The sequence below is a fragment of the Maylandia zebra genome, linkage group LG7 (assembly GCF_041146795.1).
Source record: "Maylandia zebra isolate NMK-2024a linkage group LG7, Mzebra_GT3a, whole genome shotgun sequence".
NCBI lineage: Eukaryota > Metazoa > Chordata > Actinopteri > Cichliformes > Cichlidae > Maylandia > Maylandia zebra.
Window position 1 is genome coordinate 66,312,583 of NC_135173.1, and position 22,541 is coordinate 66,335,123.

The 22,541-nt window shown below is 42.7% G+C and overlaps 1 protein-coding gene across 1 annotated transcript; it reads left to right on the forward strand.

Moving 5' to 3' along the window:
• The first annotated feature begins 329 nt into the window (after positions 1-329).
• On the forward strand, positions 330-21,570 carry LOC101472094 (solute carrier family 13 member 1). The gene is made up of 15 exons (XM_014409339.4): positions 330-576; positions 2,678-2,806; positions 3,237-3,373; positions 3,480-3,646; positions 3,779-3,818; positions 3,925-4,006; positions 4,120-4,286; positions 4,924-5,043; positions 10,274-10,372; positions 11,251-11,352; positions 12,242-12,333; positions 12,717-12,811; positions 13,620-13,781; positions 17,540-17,677; positions 17,783-21,570. Exons 1-15 carry the CDS (start codon positions 457-459, stop codon positions 17,915-17,917), a joined length of 1,785 nt encoding a protein of 594 aa, XP_014264825.2. The 5' UTR covers positions 330-456; the 3' UTR covers positions 17,918-21,570.
• The last annotated feature ends 971 nt before the right edge of the window (positions 21,571-22,541 follow it).

Genomic DNA, 22,541 nt, shown 5'->3' on the forward strand with positions numbered 1-22,541 from the left:
TATGTTTTGGTTCTTATGTCAGAGTCTGTGACAAAGTCAAAAGGAAGATTAAGAAATTTTAGCATTAATAACACACAATGGAGTACACACCACCGATACATATAAATGTTTTGTGAATCGGTATACTTCCATTAGGTGTGAAAAAAGCATTTGTAGTTCCAGCGAAACTACTGACATTGACCCTTTCAAGCACCACGCTTGAAATAAATGAAAAGCCTTGTCACATTAACATCTGACCTTTGTCTTAGTGGAGAGATAACCAACAGTTACTAATGAGCTTTTGTATCTTGCTCAAGAAAACTGATAAGGAAATGTAAAATGAAGCTTCCAGTAGTTGGAGGACTTCCCCAAACTGGTTTCCAGCCTCTCAGTCTTGGTCAATTATTACCCTCTCTAATATATCACAGCCAAATAACTGCAGGGTCACAGTAGGAACCAGCAGGAGAGAAGAAAACAATGTACGACCGAAGGATGCTGACGAAGCTGAGCGAAGCACTGTGGAACTATCACAGCCTTCTCCTGATCATCCTCACGCCGCTGCTGCTGCTCCCTCTTCCTCTGGTCATCGGAACAAAGGTGCGTGCACAAATATGACGGGAACTGTATCCCCTCCATAACAGTTTCATTTAACTGAAATTGCACTGATCAGTGTTTTTAAGCAGCTCCTATCATTATTTGCATATTGTGAAATATGTTGCCACTGCTAGTTTTAATTGTATAGCACATAAACTTTATGATATGATCTCAGTAGGTTGTAGCTATTGTAGAGTTTTTGTGATGATCTGAACAGTCTCTGTGCTTTATTAAGTTTACGTTCGCTCTTTATTTGCTTTCCTATCAGCCAGTCATGGATTTGTACTTATACACTTTTTTCAACTCTAAGCACTACGAGATCTTTTACACTTTTTCCCGTCACTATAAATACGGCTAACAGACCCTTGTACTTAGTGCCATCTGACCCTTGATCCTTTTCAAAAACTTTCTGCATATAAAACTTTATATACTCATAAAATGAAAACACATAAAATGAAACCTCATGGTTAGTTTTTACAATTTCAGTTAACAAATGACTTGTCTGGGATTGCAAATAAAGCTCAATATCCGATTACAGAAAGTTTGACCTACATTGAAAATAGGTCAAAGGAAAGCCTTTGCAGTGCAAAAACAAAGCTTGCCAGTGGGATTTTGTTTTTCAGGCTATAATAAGATTTGATATATTTAGTTGGATTTAGTTAGTGGTCTCGAGACCACTTTTACGTGGTCTTGGTCTCGAATCCCTCAGTCTTGTCTTGGTCTCGCTGTCTCGGTCTTGCTGTCTCAGATCGACATAGTGGTCAGGAGATTTGGAGTCAACAGTATCCATGACACACAACGTAACATTCGATAATGTGTCATGCGCAAAAGCATCAGCTCTAAGAGCCGTGCTTAGAGAGTGCTTTGTGGTGAATCAGAAGAGTCGACTCCCATTGAGCGAGAGCCGCTCCTCAATGTCCTTTCGCTGCTCAGCTCTCACACAGTGGCTCAGCTATGCTCCAATCCCTCCATACTGTGGCCAATCATGTGCGAGGATATAGGATAATATCATTATGTGAAAAACAGAGAGGGTGAGAGACGTGACAGTCAAGTGGAGCGTGCGTCTGTCCTCTCAGTAAGTGAGTGAGACAGTAGACAGCGGTGAGGAGGGCTGTGCGAGTGCATCGCAAAAACACATAAATATGCCTGAGACCCGTAAACAAAGCAGCATCTGGCTGCAGTTTAAAGACTTTTTTGTCTCGGTCTCGTCTCGACTTTGTCTTAGTCTTCGTCTTGTATTGGTCTCGATACCCTCTGGTCTTGGTATTGTCTTGGTTTAGGCGGTCTTGACTACAAGTCTAATATTTAGTACAGATCAGAACAAGATTGTTTCAGGAGAACCTAGAATTCCATGAAAGTCCATGAAGCAGCAAATCAAGTGCACAGCATAAACTGACACAGAGCACATGAGAGAATAGCTGAGACAAAGCACAAGGGGGAGACGGCACTATTTTTTTTTAAATGGGGAGCATTCAGGTCGACACATCAGTGAGGAAAAGAGACATGTCTGCATGAGATCGATGCAATTATGGGTGAGGAAGTAACAATAAATATTAGACACAAACAACCACTAAAAACCAAACAAGGAAACTCCAACAGAAACGTAAACTCTGCATAAGGAAAGGACTCAAAGGAAAAGAATGTGAAGTGAAGGGAACTAATAACTTCCGATATGCAAAGTAACTGCAAGAATTCAAGACTGACAAAATCAACAGACAAGCTCATAATAATAAAAACGGGAAACATTATTGCACTATCAAGCAGAACTTGATAGTGTGACACCCAAAATGCTGGGCCCTGATTGTGAAGCCTGGTGGTGGAAATGTTCATGCAGATCCACAACTGGATGGTTCAAAAAAAGAAAAGAAAAAAGTAAAGATAATAGAAAGATAACTGCTGGAATGAAGGTTAAATTAGACAATGCTTCAGTCCAAATAACTAGCTAAAGGTGTTTGAAGGTAGCTGCTGAGTGACGAGAGAGACTCTGGCTTAGTGGACAAGCTGCTGCGTCTAATCTTTGCATTACATTTATATAAAAATGACCTTTAGCTATAATTACAGTCATCGATGTGTTTGTGTGTGTGTAATCGTGTTTTCCCTGTAGGAGGCAGAATGTGGCTTTGTGTTGCTGCTGATGGCAATATACTGGATAACAGAGGTCATTCCACTGTCCATGACCGCCATGCTCCCCGCCATCCTCTTCCCCCTGTGTGGTATCATGTCGTCCTCCAATGTGAGTCAATCAGAGTTACAGAGGACAAAATGTTCTTCGTCTTAAGGATTGTTATTCTTTATGAATGCACAGCAGCAGATGTGCTACTTGTGTCCCTGCATGTGGAAAAAGAAGCACTGACTTCAACATGAAATTTTTCTTTTTTTTCTTGACAAATAATAAAGAGCCCTGTTTTCCTAATTTCTTGCTCTGTATGATTTACAGCTCAGAACAATTGTTGGTACTGATCCAATTATTTAATATTTTCCAGTGCATCTGTGTGTTTTTTAAAGCTGTATTTTTAATTGGTTTATCTGTTACTTGTTAACTCCCTGTATAACATTTTCTTTGGCCAAAAACTCAAATTTGAAAATGGGCTTAAATTTTAACTCCTCTTCCTCAATTACCCTGTAGATGCACTCTCTGTTCTAAAATCACCTTTCTCCTCTAGGTGGCAAAGGAGTATTTTAATAACTTCCACTTCCTGCTTGTGGGTGTTATCTGCCTCGCCACGTCCATCGAGAAGTGGGGCCTCCACCGCAGAGTCGCCCTGAGGCTCGTCACCTTGGTGGGGGTCAACCCTGCTTGGTGAGCATCTTCGTTCTCTGCTGTTGGATTCAAATTTTGTATTTCTTCGAGATTTAAGTGTGAAGGCTCCATTGTTGCTTTTTGAACACACCACTGTCTCCTTCAGGTTGTTGCTTGGCTTCATGTCCGGCTGTGCCTTCCTCTCAATGTGGGTCCAAAACACATCAGCTGTTACCATGGTGATGCCCATCGTAGATGCTGTTCTCAAACAGATTCTAAAGGCGAATGAAGAGGGATACTCTGGTGAAGACAACCCTACCCTGGAGCTGGACGGTACCTGCACAAACAGTATACTTTACTTTATAAAAGCACAAAATATAATTAAAAGTGTGAGATAGCTGTGTGTCTTTGAGCTTACAGTAGGATGGAACTTGTGGCCCTGACCATAATCTGTCATTTTTTCAGAAATCAACAACTGTACTGCAAAAAATAAAGAAGCTCTGAGGTATGTAAAGCATGGGGATTCACTGCTGCCCTCTGGGTTCAGGGTGTTCTAAGTTTTTGTTTCTGATGTGCTTGAAGAGCAGTTGAATCCCTTATTCCTCTCTCAGTGACAGCACAGAGCCAGATGTCCCCACAGAAACCTTCACTTCTGTTCAAATACCAGCAGAGTCGCAGCCTGCAGCAGACGAGGTGCAAAAAAGCACCAAATAAACACAGAATAAAATTATTCTTTGATATTTTTCCAGTTCTGCATGTTCTGCTACTTCCACTAAATCTGCTTCTCTCTGCATTTTGTCTTACAGGCTGCAGAAAACGTACCCACGGCCTCCCACAGGGACACAGGATGTCAACAGGGTCGGATGCTATGCAAAGCCATGTGCATCGGCATTGCCTACTCCTCCAACATCGGCGGCATCACCACGCTGCCCGGAACCTCTCCTAACCTCATATTCGCTGAGCACCTCAACCGGTGAGTGTCTTGTAAGTAGAATCTATCAATTCTCATTGGCTGCACTTTGAGAGTCACCATGGCAAGTCAGGACATCAAAGACATTACATTCATGCAAATGAATTGCAAGCTGTGTGGTCAAATGTTTGCTTATGCTGGAGGTACATCCCCTCTCTGTTGTAATGAAGTTTTACTCAGGATCATTATTCCAAAAAAGTAATGTTTTACTCTTATTACACAGAACACAGCTAAAATTAATCCAGTATGTTACTTAATTACTCCACAGAGAAAGTAACTTGTTTTCTCTACTCATTACTTTCAAGTTTCTCTGTAAAATTACTCTGAACATATTGTCTCATAATTACCATTTAACATCAGAAACCTCCAATTACAGCCCTACACACCAACACAAACCCTACCTAATGAAAACACACATACGATCTTTCTTTTAGTCTTCAGGAACATAAAGTCGATAAAAACCAGCACAAAGAGACTTTAAAGTGATTCTACTTTAGAAACATGAACAGGCACAAATGAAGGCTTGCCGTTCATGTTTGGTTAATTCAGTCTGCTGCACAGCTAGAATGAACTAAATGATTGAAAGACTGCTGTAAAAAAAAAAAAACCAATGTTCTCCAAACACTGTCTTTACATTCAGCGTTTACCCAGACTGCAACAGCATCAACTTTGCCAACTGGCTCCTGTTGTGCCTGCCCATCAGTGTTATCATGCTGCTGATGACATGGTTGTGGCTGTATTGGATCTTCATTGGCTCAGAGTGAGTGTCAGCATACCATCTGCAGAGCCAATCACCTGCTATCAGTGCTATTCTATTCTGACTACTCTTTGTGCACACTCCATTATTTTTTCTCTTTTATCAGTTTCATCATCCTATTCTGATTTCTTTGCATTGATTAATTAGTGAAAGTATCATCACATCACATTTATGTCTTTATTGTTGTGAATATTTATTAGAGTTTTGACGATGATGAACCATTTGTTTTCATATTTATGCTTTTGTGCTTTGTTAATAATGCCATCAACAGAGACTACATAAAACAGTGTCATTCAACACGGCTGGTTTGCTCTCGAACTTTAAGTTCTTTAAAAAGGAACTAAAGAACATAAATGCTGTTTGACAGTTTTGTGGGCCTATTTAAAGCAACTTAAATGTGCAAGTTTTTTATTCTGAAGGTTTACTGTTGGCCAGTCCACCGCACACCTACAGGTAGCCATTGAAGCGGCTGGAAGATCAGCTAAGCTGTTAACTGAACTTTTAAAATACAGTGCATATACTGTAGTACCCTTTAAACAGAGCCAAAAACCACCCCCATAAAAACACTCGAAACCATCAATCCATGCATCCATCCATGCATCCACCCATCTTCTTCCAGTAATCCGGGGCGGGGTTGTGGGGGCAGCAACCTAAGCAGAGAAGCCCAGAATTCCCTCTGCCTGGCCACCAGCCCATCCATCACTCGTATCAGCAATCTCGTCCTTTCGGTCACAATCAACAGCTCGTGACCATAGGTGAGGGTAGAGACGTCGATCGACTGGTAAAATGAGAGCTTCGCTTTTAAACTCAGCTCTCTTCACCACGACAGACCGGTACAGCGTCCACATCACTGCAACCGCAGCACCAATCCATCTGTCGATCTTCCGCTTCCTTCTCTTGTCTCTTGTAAACGAGATCCAGAGATGTTTTCAGTCGAAGTCAGTAGCGTTCAATCCGCAATATACACAGTGCAGGTAGGCCACCGCTTTCCCCTCCTGAGTCACCTGACGGTGTGCTAGAATCTCTTTTTAGTCTTTTTCCATGGCCTCTCCAAACTCCTACCACACCTGACTTTTTGCTTCAGCCCCTGCCCAAGCCATGTTCCGCTTGGTCTGTCGGTACATATCAACTGCCTCCAAAGTCCCACAAGCTAAACAAGCCAGATTGGCCTCCTTCTTCAGCTTTGTGGATCCCTTCACCTCTGGTGCCCAACATTTGGTTTGGCAATGGAGGTGCTGAACATGGTCCAGTCAGCCTCAATGTCACCATTCTCCCTCGGAATGCCCTTGAAGCTCTGCCGGAGGTATGCGTAGACGATCTCACAAACCTATGGCCTCTGCCAGGTGTTCCCAGCACAAATTCACTATACGTTTGGGTGCGCCAGGTCTGTCCAGCGTCCTCCCCCGCCACCTGATCCAACTCACCACCCGGTGGTGATCAGTTGACAGCTCAGCCCCTCTCTTTACCCAAGTGTCCAGAACAAATGGCCGCAGGTCTGGTGATACGATTGTAAAATCGATCACTGACTTGCAGACTAGGGTGTCCATGCATGTATGGACACTCTTATGTTCAAACAGGTCTCATTAACGTTGCCCACATGAGCGTTGAAGTCTCCCAGTAGGACAACGGAGTTCCCAGGTGGAGCACCTTCAAGCACCCCACCCAGGGACTCCAAGAAGGCTGGGTAGTCTGAACCGTCAGTCGGCACATAAGAGCAGACAACAGTCAGGACCTGTTCACTCACCCGAAGGCGCAGGGAAGAAACCCGCTCGTCTGCTGGGAGAAACCCCAAAGTACAGGCAGCAAGCCGAGGGGATCCTAGGATACCCACCGCAGCATGCACACCATGGGAGACCCTACCAGGGGAAAAGGTATCGATTTGCAGAGGGGACACTCCAAACTATCCTCCAAAAGTCTGCAATATTTTCCCAAAATGTGTTATTTGCATGTGGACTGTGGACTGGCAGACCGGGGTGGTGGTCCCCATCTTTAAGAAGGGGGACCGGAGGGTGTGTTCCAACTACAGGGGGATCACACTCCTCAGCCTCCCTGGGAAAGTCTATGCCAGGGTGCTGGAAAGGAGAGTTCGTCCGTTAGTCGAACCTCGGATACAGGAGGAACAATGTGGTTTTCGTCCTGGTCGCGGAACACTGGACCAGCTCTTTATCCTCTCCAGGATACTTGAGGGTGCATGGGAGTTTGCCCAACCAGTCTACATGTGTTTTGTGGACTTGGAGAAGGCATTCGACCGTGTCCCTCGGGGTGTCCTGTGGGAGGTGTTGCGGGAATATGGGGTGTCTGGCCCATTGCTACGGGCCATTCGATCCCTATACAACCGACAGGATTTCTAGGCGCAGCTAAGTGGCGGAGGGCTTTCGCTTTGGTGGCCTCAGAATCTCATCTCTGATTTTTGCAGATGATGTGGTTCTGTTGGCTTCATCGGGTGAGGGCCTCCAGCTCGCACTGGAACGGTTCGCAGCCGAGTGTGAAGCAGCGGGAATGAGGATCAGCACCTCCAAATCTGAGGCCATGGTTCTCAGCCGGAAAAGGGTGGAGTGCCCACTCCGGGTCGGGGATGAGTTCCTGCCCCAAGTGGAGGAGTTCAAGTATCTCGGGGTCTTGTTCGCGAGTGATGGGAGAAGGGAGCCGGAGATCGACAGACGGATTGGGGCTGCAGCTGCAGTAATGCGGACGCTGCACCGGTCCGTCGTGGTGAAGAGGGAGCTGAGTGTAAAAGCGAAGCTCTCAATTTACCGGTCGATCTACGTCCCTACCCTCACCTATGGCCACGAGCTGTGGGTAGTGACCGAAAGAACGAGATCGCGGATACAAGCGGCAGAAATGAGCTTCCTCCGAAGGGTGGCTGGCCTCTCCCTTAGAGATAGGGTGAGAAGTTCGGCCATCCGGGAGGGGCTCAGAGTAGAGCAGCTGCTGCTCCACATCGAAAGGAGCCAGCTGAGGTGGTTCGGGCATCTGACAAGGATGCCCCCTGGGCGCCTCCTGGGTGAGGTGTTCCAGGCATGTCCCACCGGGAGGAGGCCCCGGGGCAGACCCAGGACACGCTGGAGAGATTATATCTCTCGGCTGGCCTGGGAACGCCTTGGTATTCCCCCGGATAAGCTGGAGGAGGTGGCTGGGGAGAGGGAGGTCTGGGCCTCTTTGCTTAGGCTGCTGCCCCCGCGACCCGGCCCCGGATAAAGCGGATGAAGATGGATGGATGGATGGTGTTATTTGCATTTGCAGTCATTGATATTTAAGAAATAAGGCAGTAGTCGGACTTCAGGAAATAACAGAGCAGATGACAGCAGGAAGAACAGAAAAAGGAAGAGCAGGGATGGAGGTGAATTTTAAAGCACTCTGCAGTTCTGTAGCAACTGTGGGTGTGGGGGGGGGGGGGGGGGGGGGGGAGAGTATCTTTAATAGTTCACTATATTAGATGTGGTCAAAGGTTGAACCATCAGCTGATGTTTGCTGCCAGTGAGATGAGATTGTAATATAATGTAAACATCAGAGGGTCCTAATGTGCAGGTCGTCCTTCTTCAGTAAACATTTGGAGATGGTGGGGAGGAACCTCCAATAAAACCAGGCCCGGCGAGGGGGCTTTTATTGTGACTGGTTAGGAGGGAGTAAGAGAGGAGAAGACAAAAATGGAGAATATGGACAGACAAACTCAAATACAAACTGCAGTACTCAGTGCATTGTGGGATGTTCCCCAGCAGCCTGAGCATAGAGCAACGTCATTTTAGGGTCACCTCTTTCCCAGTATCCGCTTACCTTTGCCAACAAATCATTGCTTGTAAATATATAGATCTGACAGAGCTGATTTTTCCACTACTCAACCAGCCTACTCCACCCAGGTTGATCAACAGCCGCGACGGCCCCATCGTCATGTGCTCACAGGGGGCGTTGCTTGACCTCTAAACCCATCTCAGCTTGCTACTCATCAAAGGTCTCCAACGTCAGGCTCCCATTGCAACCCCATGCCGTTTGCCCCTAACTTCTTTATCACTGCATTTCCATGCTCCGGCTGAAGTACAGTGACTACTTACTGGCCTGCACACTATGTTGCTGCTTGCCTTCTTCGGGTTTCTACGCTGTTCAGAATTGACCTCCTTATCGACAAAATTCCATCCGGATCTTTATCCCTGCTTAAGCAACCGCCGCCCAGTCTCCAAAAACTGCTTCATCTTCTTCTTCAGACAAAGCAAAACCAACCAATTGCGCAGCCGCTTTTTGATATTTTACTTTAAAATAAACTCACCTTTAAGCCCCTTAGAATTGCTGACCCATTACCTCTACCTCAGAAAATCCCAGCATAACTTACATTCAGACCTTCAGCTCATCATCGAATCCAGCCACATCCCACCCAGATCATAGTTTCTTTCACATTTTTGGCAAGTTTTATGGTGTCCAGGATTTCTCCTAATCTCTTCTTTGGCCATTCCTTCCACATTGGTACAGCAACTTATGCCTCCCGCAAAGGAATTACGGACCACTTAATCAAGCTCACGGTCCGATGGTCATCACAAGACTACCAGTTATACATTCGCAACAATCTCCAAGACCTTCACAATGTCCAATCTTCGCTTCTGCTAGGGGATGCCTTCTTTGGGGATCTGCCCCACCCAGGAGCTGCTGCCAGTCCCCTCCGAGGCCTTCCCCAAATCGCAGCATCAGTCCACGGTCTCTCATCCATCATCATTCATCGTAACTGAAGATGTGGTCCCAGCTAGTGAAAGTAAAATTCAGACCCACTAAGTATTTGAATAACTTGGTTATAATTTATATATTTTCATCCATCCATCCGCTTCCGCTTATCCTTTTCAGGGTCGCGGGGGGTCCCAACTGTCATAGGGCGAGAGGTGGGGCACACCCTGGACAGGTCGCCAGTCTGTCGCAGGGCTAACACACAGAGACAGACAACCATTCGCACTCACATTCACTCCCGCATTCATACCTATGGGCAGTTTTTGCCTATCCCCACAAACTGCCCACGCAAACGCCCACACAGAAAGACCCCGGCCTGATGGTGGAATTAAACTCAGGACCTTCTTGCTGTGCGGCAATAGCGCTAACCACGCACCACTGTGCTGACTATATAGTTTCACAACTATGTAAATATATAATTATTTTTTCATTGTCTATCTGTGCTTTTAACCAAACACAGTCAGTCATTAAATTCAGTGTGGGCACTTCCTCTTTCTCTCTCTCTCTCTCTCTCTCTCTTACGCAGCTTCAAGTTCCTGTGGCAGTGTCGGGGAGAGCAGTCTGAGAGAGAGAGGGCGGTGAAAAAGGTGCTGGAAGACGAGTACAAGAAGCTGGGAGCCATTCGGTGATCTCTCATTCGTTCATTTACACACTTGTTTATTCTTCAAAGTAATCAGCTTGATCATTTATTCATTCATGCGTGATCATTACTGCTGTCAGGCATTAATATGCCCATTTATCTATTCATCCATTCACTGACCTCAAATATTAGAAACAGGCAAATGAATGGTCATTCATTTTTGTATTCGGTGTTTTGAATAAAAAACAAACAAACATAAAAATTGAACTATATATGTATCGTCTAAAACACCTATATTAATACACATGGTAAAAATAATCAGAATATAAATGTTTACCCCATTTTTTAACCCCTTATTTGGAATTTTATTGGGACAACCTGCCTAATCCAGAATGACTAAGGGTCTCCAGAAGGTTGCCTGAAGCGTTCTTCTGTAGAAAAACCTTCACAGTTTTTGTTTGCTTTGTTGTGCAGACAGGTCATGATTTCTACAAAGAGACATTGCTTCTGCATTTTTCAGTCTTTTTCTTTTCGTTTTTGGGATTCATTCAGAATAAATGTATTTATTTATTTACTTGTTTTTTGGGTGCACTTTGAACATAACAAGGCAAGGGCCACCTGGTTTTATATTCATGAGAGGGAGACATTTATCTCACAAACTGACCAACTCAGGCCAAATGAGATGGATAAAGACATCTATAGCCTGGAGGTTTGGTGAACTCTCTCTCTGTCAGCACATATATAACTTACAATATAACTCTTTTAAAGAGCTATATTTTCATTCAGGAATTTATTTAATAATACAGAGGGTTTTACATTACCTTAGATTGCCATCATTCATTTACTTGTTGATCAGTTATTGACAGAAAGACATTCCTATGATAATTTATGCATTCACACATTCATTCGTTCCCTCTCTCCAGTTCTCAGGAGATCTTCACCGGGGTGGTTTTTGTGGTCATGGTTTTGTTGTGGTTGACCAGATCTCCAGGTTTTATACCCGGCTGGGCTTCCCTCTTCCCTCAGTGAGTCACAACCTTCTTTTATTTTCTTGGAAATTATTCAAACTTATTCCCAAGTACAAGGTGTGATCTTAAAGCCCTCGATTTTTTTCCCCATTAAAGCAACAACAACAACAAACCCATAGTTTAATTTTGTCCAGTGTCCTTCTACAGCGCTCCTGCTATAGATCGTTCTGTAGAGGTCACAATCTTACTATTTGTTCTGGATCTCTGCCACTGTGTCAACTCAAACTTGATCTTGAAATGGAGATATGGAAACTATAATGCCTGCAGGCAATAATATGCACCCTGAAAGTTTCCGCTGAATGTTCTCTTCAGGTGTTTCTGGAGAGTCGAGCTCCCCTCCAGGAGTCTGATGCTTGAAAATTAGTGCACAACCCCATGAATATCAAGAAAAAAAATCGTGGTTCACATGCACATTCGTGTATCTGAATGTGCTGCAGGCTCTCTCCTAAAACTGCTGTCTGTTCAACAGCCAGAACAGATTTCTCAGGAAGAAATAAACAGTAGTGCTGAAGCATCCAGAGAGGCATGTGGAGACAACCTTGAAGCAAATACTCTTAAATGTAGTATCATTTTGAAAAATTCCACCTCTTCCAAGAGCAACATGAGAAGTCGTACACTGTTAAAAATATGTATTGTTTCCTCTTTGTAATGCAAAGAACCAGAGTTACCAGCTGTTTCACGAAAGAACTTTTCTAATACAGAGAAGTTCATCTGGGAGTCACTTTCAGTAGAAACCAACAGACTTATTGTTGGTTTTGACCTTTCCAGGCAGTTTCTTGATAGAATGACAAATATCAGACCAGATTCTTTGGGAAACACATATATTTATGATTTTTCACAGCAGCAATGAACCATGACCCAGCTGATCACTTTTTCTGTTTTTCAGTAAATCCAACTACATCACAGATGCCACTGTGGCTCTGGTGCTGGGCGTCCTCCTCTTCATCGTACCTGCTCACGGACCCTCCAGAAAATATGGTAAATGTATGGAACGTGGCTTGTTGTTTACTCAGACGTTGAAGGCTAACACAAGTACTCAAAGAGCCCCAGAGCAGGAAATTAGCATAATTGGTTGAGTTTAAGTAGTGTAGATTTACTACTGTAGATAACTTTTGTTTTTCTTAATTCTTCTTAATACAGTTTTCCTACAATACATTATTCTCACTTCTTTGGTTATTGTGTCCTATGTATATCAAGCTTTTACATAAAAAAAATAAACTTTAAGCTGCACAGAAATGTGTGAATACCTAAAATCAGTAAAGTATTAACACTCATTTAAATCTCAGAGGTTCTGAACAGCTTGTCTGTTTTTCAGCATCTGTGCCATCAGTCCCAGTAAATGTTTTTCTCTCTCCATTCAGAGTCAATGATTTCCTGGAAAGAGTTTCAGGCCTCCATGCCGTGGCAAGTTGCCCTGATGGTCAGTGGAGGCTTTGCCCTCGCTAAAGGTGCAGAGGTATGCTGACATACAAATTACACTTCATTCAGAACAGTTTCCTCATACCGAACAAGAAGAAATTTGATGCAAACATTGTAAAGTTTTCACAGCTAACACAGAAAAACCTCAGGTCCAGATAAAAAACAGCTCTCTGGTGCAGATCATTGGGGATTACAACAACTTTAACCGGACTACTCCCCTGATTGTGTCAACATTGTTTTCAGTCAGTGCTCACGATCAGAAAGATTATAGTAAAACTTACTGAAAAGCATGAAATAAAAAAAGGATCAAGATTGTTTAGCTTAAAGTTAAACCATAAGTACACTCAAATAACATAGTTTTGAGTGCACTTCAATTATATCTCTGTCTATCTCTGTCTCTAGAGATAAACAGCGACAGATATAGAGATAGATAAAGATATAGGCCAACCGACTGTGGTTGTAAAAAGACTTCAGGACCTACAGAGGTCAGTGCAAACACCTTCTCTTTGAATTGCCCTCTGTACGCACTTTGCTGCTCAGTTTATGGGCTCAGTCACTCATTTAGACTCAAGCTGAACAAAAAAGTCTTTTTTGTGAATTTTGCCATGGTATGGCTAACTGTGCATTGTCCACTGACAATTTCTCTACAATTGAAATCATTAATTAACGAACAAATGGCTTCACAGTCAGACCAGCCTGTCCTCATTGCATCTGGTCATATGTCCACAAATGTCATGTCAAATCTTCAAAATGGGCCTTCAGAAACCAGTGGTTGATATAATGGCACCTAAAGCTGGTATAAAATCTGCTGTACACTTAACATGTGTGTTTGTTTGTGTGTGCAGGAGTCAGGTCTGTCTTTATGGCTGGCCAGGCTGATGACACCTCTGGGCGACCTCCCGGTCTTAGCCACAGTCACAGTGGCCTGCCTCCTTACCACCACACTGACAGAGGTGGCCAGCAACGCTGCCACCATCACCATCTTCCTCCCCATTCTCTCTCCTCTGGTTAGTTCAGTGTGTTATACTTTACAGATCCGCCAAAATGCTAAGAATTACTGTTCAATTTTGAGCTCAGTATTTTATTCTTGGACTTTACTAGAGTACTTAAAATAATCATTATTTATCTTACACTGGGCTGTGGAGGAATCCCTCCGTTCATGGTCTGCTTGAAACAAACCGTTTAAATCCACTCCCTTTAACCCTACTTTCTTCTGATTAGCTTCTCCCGACAAATACAACACGCAAGGGATGAGCAGCAATTTTATACTCATGTTGAATTAATGAGCTCTTTAGAAATCAGCTGTGCACCACGGGTGCTGGTCTGGGCCTTTCCTGCGCGTTGTTCCCCGTTTCACCGTCAAATCCAGCACTAGAGCCAAATTAGTGAAAAATAACTCTGAAAAAATAAGTAAAACTGTGTGGTTTCAGCTTCCAGATGATTCATTTTCTTCAGAATCTGCTTTTTCATTTGTTGAGCCTAAATGCTATTTGATGCCTGTAAATTCTTTAACTTCCATAACATCAACTTAGCGTGAGGTCGGCCTCCAGTTCAAGCATTAATTTAAGTGCTCGAGTGCTAAGACTATGCAGAGACACGTCTTCAAGATTCCTCTCATGTCTCCTCAGTCCTGACCTCATCAGTGTTTTCAGTCTGATAAATTCAGCTTTTTTGAGGGAAACTGCTGTGACATCTGAGTTGTTCTGCTGTTTCAGTGTTTTGCTTTAGCTGCAGTTTGTACTGTTTATGAGCTTTAAGATTTTGTTTCAACATAAAACAGAGCATATGGAACTTACAACAAAAGAGACGACCACATCAAGGCTAACAACTCTTTTTACAGTTCTGTCTCAAGTCCTTCGGACCCCCCATAAGTAGGGAGGGGTTTCTCCAGGAAGTGTGCAGAACTTACTCATTTAGCTTTTCTAAGGGACATTTAGTTCTCTGATCTCTGGGTTGGCTGAGAGATTCAACCCTCATCGTTGACCTCCAAAAGAAGATGGTGCCTCTGTCTGCTGGCCTTGAGCACGTTCCTCTGGTCAATTCAAACCACTCATTTGTATACTTGTGTTTTTTTGGTGGAGCACAATTCTTGAAATAAGAGTAGTCTGGATGTTCACAGGTGGTCCATCACAGAGTTTCACACCCGGGCAGTAAATCAAAGATATTACATTTGTGCAAAGTAATTGCATGTTGGCGCATGTTGGAGATATTTCCCCTCTTTGTTGTGATCAGTGTTGGGGTCATTACTAAAAAAAAATGCACATATTAGAACACTTTTCGTAAAAGTAATGTAGTACATTAATTAATTACTAACAGGAGGAAGTAATTCATTACACGTTACTTTCTCGTTACTCCGTAAAAATGACCTGAAACACATCGTTTTTCATTAATTTCTTTTTTTTTTTAAATGCATTGTTCCTCTTGTGTTTTACTTTTCGCAATTACCATTTAACCATATAAACCTATATGCTACAGACACACGTAATATTTCCCTGAATTGCCACAATGACTCTGGTTTAAAAAAATACAAAAAGAACAGGTCCAAACGGAGGCAGTTTGTGAACATAGCATCCTGACCAAGTTAGAGGGGGGGATGTCAAGTTGGCAATGTCTATCTTTTCAACCAGTATCACTGCAAAGCATGCATTAGACACACCCGTCGACCACGTCCATCCCAAGCTTTGCATCTTCAAAGCGTGAAATGGACATGCATGCAAAAGGTACAGTAAGCTGCAGTACCAGCAGAGGGCGATATTTCAAATCAAATCAAATCAAATCAAATCACTTTTATTGTCACATCACATGTGCAGGTACATTGGTACAGCACATGTGAGTGAAATTCTTGTGTGCGAGCTTCACAAGCAACAGAGTTGTGCAAAATACAATAATGTAAACAAGCAAAATACAAGAATGGCTACATCTGAAACTAATAAATATATGTACAATATATAATAGTATATGCATTTCTGGATGTGTATACTAAATATTTTTCTACGTGTGTGTGTGTGTGTGTGTGTGTGTGTGTGTGTGTGTGTGTGTGTGTGTGTGTGTGTGTACACATATTTTACAAATTAAATAGAGTAAAAAATAAATAAAATATATAAAATATACAGAGGTTGTTAGTTGGATATTGTGCAAAACAGTGGCGTTACTGTACAGTGTGGAGTGCATAATGTTAAAGTTCCAGTAGTGAAGCTGAGGTGTCTATGACGTGTTCAGCAGTCTGATGGCCTGGTGGAAGAAGCTGTCTCTCAGTCTGCTGGTACGGGACCGGATGCTGCAGAACCTCCTTCCTGATGGAAGCAGTCTGAACAGTTTATGGCTGGGGTGACTGGAGTCCTTGATGATCCTCCCCGCTTTCCTCAGGCACCGCTTCCTGTAGATGTCTTGGAGGGAGGGAAGCTCACCTCCAATTATCCGTTCAGAGCACCGCACTACTCGCTGGAGAGCTTTGCAGTTGTAGGCGGTGCTGTTGCCATACCAGGTGGTGATGCATCCAGTGAGGATGCTCTCAATGGCACAGTGATAGAAGGTCCTGAGGATGCGGGGGCTCATGCCGAATCTTTTCAGTCTCCTGAGAAAGAAGAGGCGCTGCTGCGCCTTCTTCACTGTTTTGTTTGTGTGTACTGACCACGTAAGATCCTCAGCCAGATGTACTCCAAGGAACCGGAAGCTGCTCACTCTCTCCACAGCAGCGCCGTTGATGGTGATGGGGGTGTGTACTTCTCTGCACCTCCGGAAGTCCACTATCAACTCCTTTGTCTTTGCGACGTTGAGGGTGAGATGGTTGTCTTGACACCAGTGGGTCAGGGCGCTGACCTCCTCCCTGTAAGCTGTCTCATCACTGTTGGTGATAAGACCCACCACTGCAGTGTCGTCCGCAAACTTCACAATGATGTTGGAGCTGTTAGTGGCTGTGCAGTCGTAGCTGTAGAGTGAGTACAGGAGAGGGCTCAGTACACACCCCTGTGGAGCACCAGTGTTCAGTGTGATGGGGGATGAGGTGATGCTGCCCAGTCTGACCACTTGGCGTCTGTCAGACAGGAAGCTAAGGATCCAGCTGCAGAGGGAGCTGCTCAGTCCTAGATCCTGCAGTTTCCTGTCCAGCTTCGAGGGAACGATGGTATTGAATGCTGAGCTGTAATCTACAAACAGCATCCTCACATACGTGTCTCTCTTCTCCAGGTGTGACAGGGCAGTGTGTAGTGTCAGGGCTATGGCATCATCAGTGGACCTGTTGTGGCGGTATGCGAACTGTAGAGGGTCCAGTGAGTCGGGTAGTGCAGAGCAGATGAAGTCCCTGACCAGCTTCTCGAAGCATTTGCTTACGATGGGGGTCAGGGCTACAGGTCGCCAGTCGTTCAATGAGGAGATGGTGGAGGATTTGGGTACAGGGACGATGGTGGCCATTTTGAAGCAGGCTGGGACTACAGACAGAGAGAGGGAAAGGTTGAAGATGTGCGTGAACACTCCAGCCAGCTGAGCCACGCATGACTTGAGGACGCGGCCGGGAATCCCGTCCGGACCAGTAGCTTTGCGTGCGTTCACCTTCCTGAAGCACCTTCACTTCAGGCCAACACGAACATAATCACAGGAACGCGTTTAAACAGACGTTACTAACACATTTACATGTAAATACATATTGCCCCCCCCCCCCTTAATCCTTTGAATGAATGTTAATAAAAGTTTTTATAATAAAAACTAATTATTGTTATTTAATCTCACAAATGTGGGAAATATTTATGAGAGATTGTTCTCGCTTCAGGCCGAGGCCATACACGTCAACCCTTTGTACATCCTGATCCCCGCCACCCTGTGCACATCCTTCTCCTTCCTCCTGCCAGTGTCCAACCCACCAGGTGCTGTGGTGTATGGCTATGGACACTTTACCACCCTAGATATGGTGAGTTCTGTCACAAGAAAATAGAGGTTGCAACTAGAAATAACTCTTTCACTAAATGTATGCTGGCCATAATTCACAAGAAAAATCTGATCCTGTCTGCTGCAGGTTAAGGCGGGACTTGGCGTCAACACGATTGGAGTCCTCGCCGTCCTGCTGGCCATGGCAACTTGGGGAATTCCTTTGTTCTCGCTGGATACGTACCCCGACTGGGCACCGACCTTCAACTCCACGACGCCTTGATGAGCGGACTCCGGGCGTAGTTTTCAGTGGTCAGACTCTGAAAGAGTCCTGAAAGAGACTCAAAAAAGGCTCCCGAGTTCGACGCTTAAGAAATAGATTAATGTGCTTTAACTAACCCAAAGCTGAATGGGTGTATTCATGTTTCTGTAGTGGTGTTACTGCTTCCTCTCCACCAACAGGTAAACATTTAGAAGCCCCTGTTTCGGTGCTGCAGTCGCGGTAAACCTGGTTGCCAACAAAAAACATTTAAAGAAGTCATGTTGTCAGCAAATCTAATGTGCAGACCCAGGCTAATAATCAGTTTATCTTACTACATCTTCTTTTTCTCTATCATAACACTCCACTGTTTTTCAAAAGTCAGGATGAGATATCCTCCTAAAAATCCCCCCAAATACTCCCAAACTGCAGCTTAGCAGAGAAGAGAATGACGTCTTTGCTGCCGTCCTGAGTCATTTTGCATTCAACAATAGACGCCCAGCCCTGAAAACCTTTGGATTTGCACTTCTTCATTGCACCTTTTGAAAGTTATTTACTATACTTTATAGGTAAATTAATATAAAAAAAATTTGCCAACTGAAGTTTGATGTCACGGAATGTTACTGGAATAAACAATCAGAGCAATTTGAGTTTTTCTATTTGTTACCATCATGCTGAGTGCTGCTGCAGGCAGGATGAGGACCTAAACGCAGGACTCGAAACAATAAGGTAAACTGAAGGAAGCAGCTTATTGCACTGTAGCAAAACCTTTACAAACACAGAAAAGAAAACCTGGACGGGGACCTAAAAGAAAACAGGGAGCTAGGAACAAGGGTAAACCAGAAACAAGTGGAAGAACACGGGGAACACAGCTGGGAGAGATCAAACATGACGAGACAGGGAATAAGCAAAACTGAATACCCTAAACGCAGGACAAGGAACTATCAAATTAAACAGGAAACATGAGACGCGGGTTACACACTGGGGGCGCCCAAATTCATGGGCTGCATCCTCCCGAGGCCGCATTTGTAGGCCAATTACGTCACAGCGACGCAACGAAGGCTGTCCAAATTCGTAGACTCCTCCGAATGCGGCCGACAAATGCGTTCTCCTTTTCCCCAGATTCGAAGGACGGGTCAGGTGTATCCTTCGTGGCCCACCATATCCCAGGATTCATAGCGCAGCCCAGCCAATTTCTGTTTCCATCAATGGCGGGAGCTACTTAGTTTTAATATTACTCTTATTATTCTTTCTGGGTCACAAAATAAACTTTTAAGATATTTTTAGGCGAGAATGTAGCTGTGTAAACCTCAAATATCTGCTCGGTTTATCAAGACATCACATATTTGCAAAAGTGCTCCAACGTTTTCAGAGACGTCTGTTACCCACCAGCTCCATAGCGAGCCGGGGTTCAAGGCTCACTAGAGCCGGCAAGAACAGCGAACGATGTACGGGGAGTACATCGTTTTCAAACCCCCGCCGTCTTTCGCTACTCAGGTTAAACATGATATATAAGTCACTTAGATAACTTAAACATTTTATTGTTTGGCTTTTTTCAGTGTTTTATTTGTTCCTGAGTAAATCAGTTTGGCTGAGATTAGAACTGAAGAAACATCAAACGGAAAACTGATTAAACAGAAGTGTGAGATGATCGAGAATTTACGCCAGTGTCCTGTTATATTTTAGATAGTATTGAGATTGGAGAGATATTTTGCTGCTATTGTTAATAACCATCATCATTACCATTGCATTGATAATTAATATTGATATTGCATTCAGATGTTTAAACATATTGGTACCCAATTAGCCTTTATTACAGGTGCAGTTATAACCACTTTAAACTGTTGAGTTAAATCTATAATCTTAAATGCTTTTGAATGCTTTTCATAATCTTAAATGTTTATATGTAGATTACATTGCATTATAAAAGAAAGGCTTAACTCTGAGTACACTCTGTGCCAAAGTAGACAGGAAGCGCAGGCTTTTGCAGAGCATGTTTTGCATCCAGGAAGTATACTTCTAAAATGTTATTGTTCCCTCTGTAAAGTGTGCATTTTGGTTGTCATTTTGAGGAGCTGTTTGAATGATGCTATTTGAATAACCAGGTTATTCATTATTATCTTTTATACTTTTATATTCTTTGATTAAGCTTTTAGTAGATGTTCTTGATTAAAACATTTATTCAACATATTACAGATATAGTTTCAGTTAGGTTATTATGCACATGAGAATTGGCCATTCTTCTCATAAGACAAAGTTCGTGTGAGGTCGAGACTAGGGATGGGTACCGGTGGCACCGGTTCTGACATAAACGGTAGTAACCAGACCGAAAAGCAGCGCACACTTCGGTGCTTTATTTCGGTGCTTTTTTTTCCTGAGCTGTGATACACTTCTAGCCAATCATTTTACGTTTCCGAGGATAGTAGGCGGGTCCAGGTACGTACGTTCTTTTAGAGCAGAGCTACAGATTAAAAATGCCCAAGGTGAAGCGGTCAAAGTCTGGCTGTACTTCACAGCAAAAGATGCAAACTCAGCAGCCTGCAACAAGTGCTTTAAGCTGATACTGTGATACTGTGCAAAGGAGGTAACACCTCAAATCCGATGAAACACCTGGCGACGCATAACGTTTTTTTAAAAGCCGAGAAATGCGCCATATTTGATAGCTTGCTGCGAGACCTCACACCGAGCACATCTACTGCGGGTGTGGTGCCTGTTATCAGACCCGGAGTTAGCAACATCCCCAAAAACCCGAAGAGGAGAGTCCTGGCCCCTAGCCCTGTCAGTGTAGCAGAAATGATGAGGATGATGATGCAGCAGCAGCCGTTCTTCTCTGCGTGAGTAGCTTAATGTTGTTCGTGTGTAATTTACGTTGAGTAGGCTAACCACGTTATTACATTAATGCAGGTAAGGTGAACTAGCAAACATCATCCTAGCTACATGCAGCTGTCTTCTTGTTTGATGGCAGATACTCCCTTCACCCTGGCCAAAAAAGCTAAAATGACCAAAGAAAAAGAGGGAAACAGCTGAACATGAGAGGTTTAGGACAAAGTTTGTGTTTTTTCCATTGTTTAAGCACTGCTTCCAGCCAAGAGTGATACCATATATGCCCCATAGCTGCAGAAAAGGCTAACATTGTTATCTTTTTACAAAAAACCAGCTGAACATGAGAGGTTTTTGGACCAATTTTGTGTTCTCCATTCTTTAAGCACCGGTTTGAGCACCATTTGAGCACCGGCACCGTTTCAAAAGTACCGATTTGGCACCGGTATCGGATAAAACCTAAACGATACCCATCCCTAGTCGAGACACACACATACACACACACACCTGCACACACTGTAGGTAGGCTTATGTTCTAGGTGAGAGTTCAGATATATTTTCTTGCAACTGCATTTTTGTGCGTGCAGAATTGCTAGTTTGTTGCAGAACATGGCCCGAGATTTTGGAGAAGCGAGAGTCAGAAGATGGACAGGAAGCACCTGCCGTGGAGACGGAGACAATGTTATTTTCAAACTGTGTTAAAAGTCACTGTGGTTTTGATTTGACGTATGCATGTATTGTATCTGATGATGCATGAGGGGGCGTTAACCCTGATGAATCAAAAGCAATCTGAAGTGTCTTTTTGGGCGGACATCTACAGCTGATGTTTTGCAGTGTGCATCTCCCCACGCTGCGCGTGGTCATTAAAATCAATTGTTCGACCAAGCTCTTCTAGACCATGGTTGTTTTTACTCTCCTCCTCAATACTGAACCCTTAACAATAGCAAGGAGCAGACAGCTGAGTTTATTAAAGTCCATCCAGACAGCTGGTGACGCAGGTATGAAGGCTAGACCGTCTAATTTCTCACTTCCAGCCTACCCGGCCTTCGGAGGACCCGGCCCACTTATGTATGTATATGTATATATATATATATATATATATATATATATATATATATATATATATATATATATATATATATATATATATATATATATACATATGTATGTATGTATGTATGTATATATATATATGTATATATATATATGTGTATATATATATATATATGTGTATATATATATACGTATATATACATATGTATATATGTGTATATATATATACGTATATATACATATGTATATATGTATATATGTATATATATATACGTATATATATGTATATATGTATATATATATACGTATGTATACGTATATATATATATATGTATATATGTATATATATATACGTATATATACGTATATATATATATGTATATATGTATATACGTATATATATGTACATATATATATATATGTATATATATATATACGTATATATACATATATATGTATATATACATATATACATATATATACATATATATATATGTATATATGTATATATATACGTATATATACATATATACATATATATATATGTATATATGTATATATATATATACGTATATATACATATATACATACATACATATATATATGTATATATGTATATATATATACGTATATATACATATATACATACGTATATATGTATATATACATATATATATATATATGTATATATACGTATATACGTATATACGTATATATGTATATATACGTATATACGTATATATGTATATATACGTATATACGTATATATGTATAT

Coding starts and splice junctions, on each gene's coding strand:
- LOC101472094 (XM_014409339.4), top strand. CDS start 457: ATGTACGACCGAAGGATGCTGACGAAGCTGAGCGAAGCACTGTGGAAC. Junction 5,044..10,273: donor TGGATCTTCATTGGCTCAGA/GTGAGTGTCAGC, acceptor TCTCTTACGCAG/CTTCAAGTTCCTGTGGCAGT. Junction 17,678..17,782: donor ACTTTACCACCCTAGATATG/GTGAGTTCTGTC, acceptor TGTCTGCTGCAG/GTTAAGGCGGGACTTGGCGT.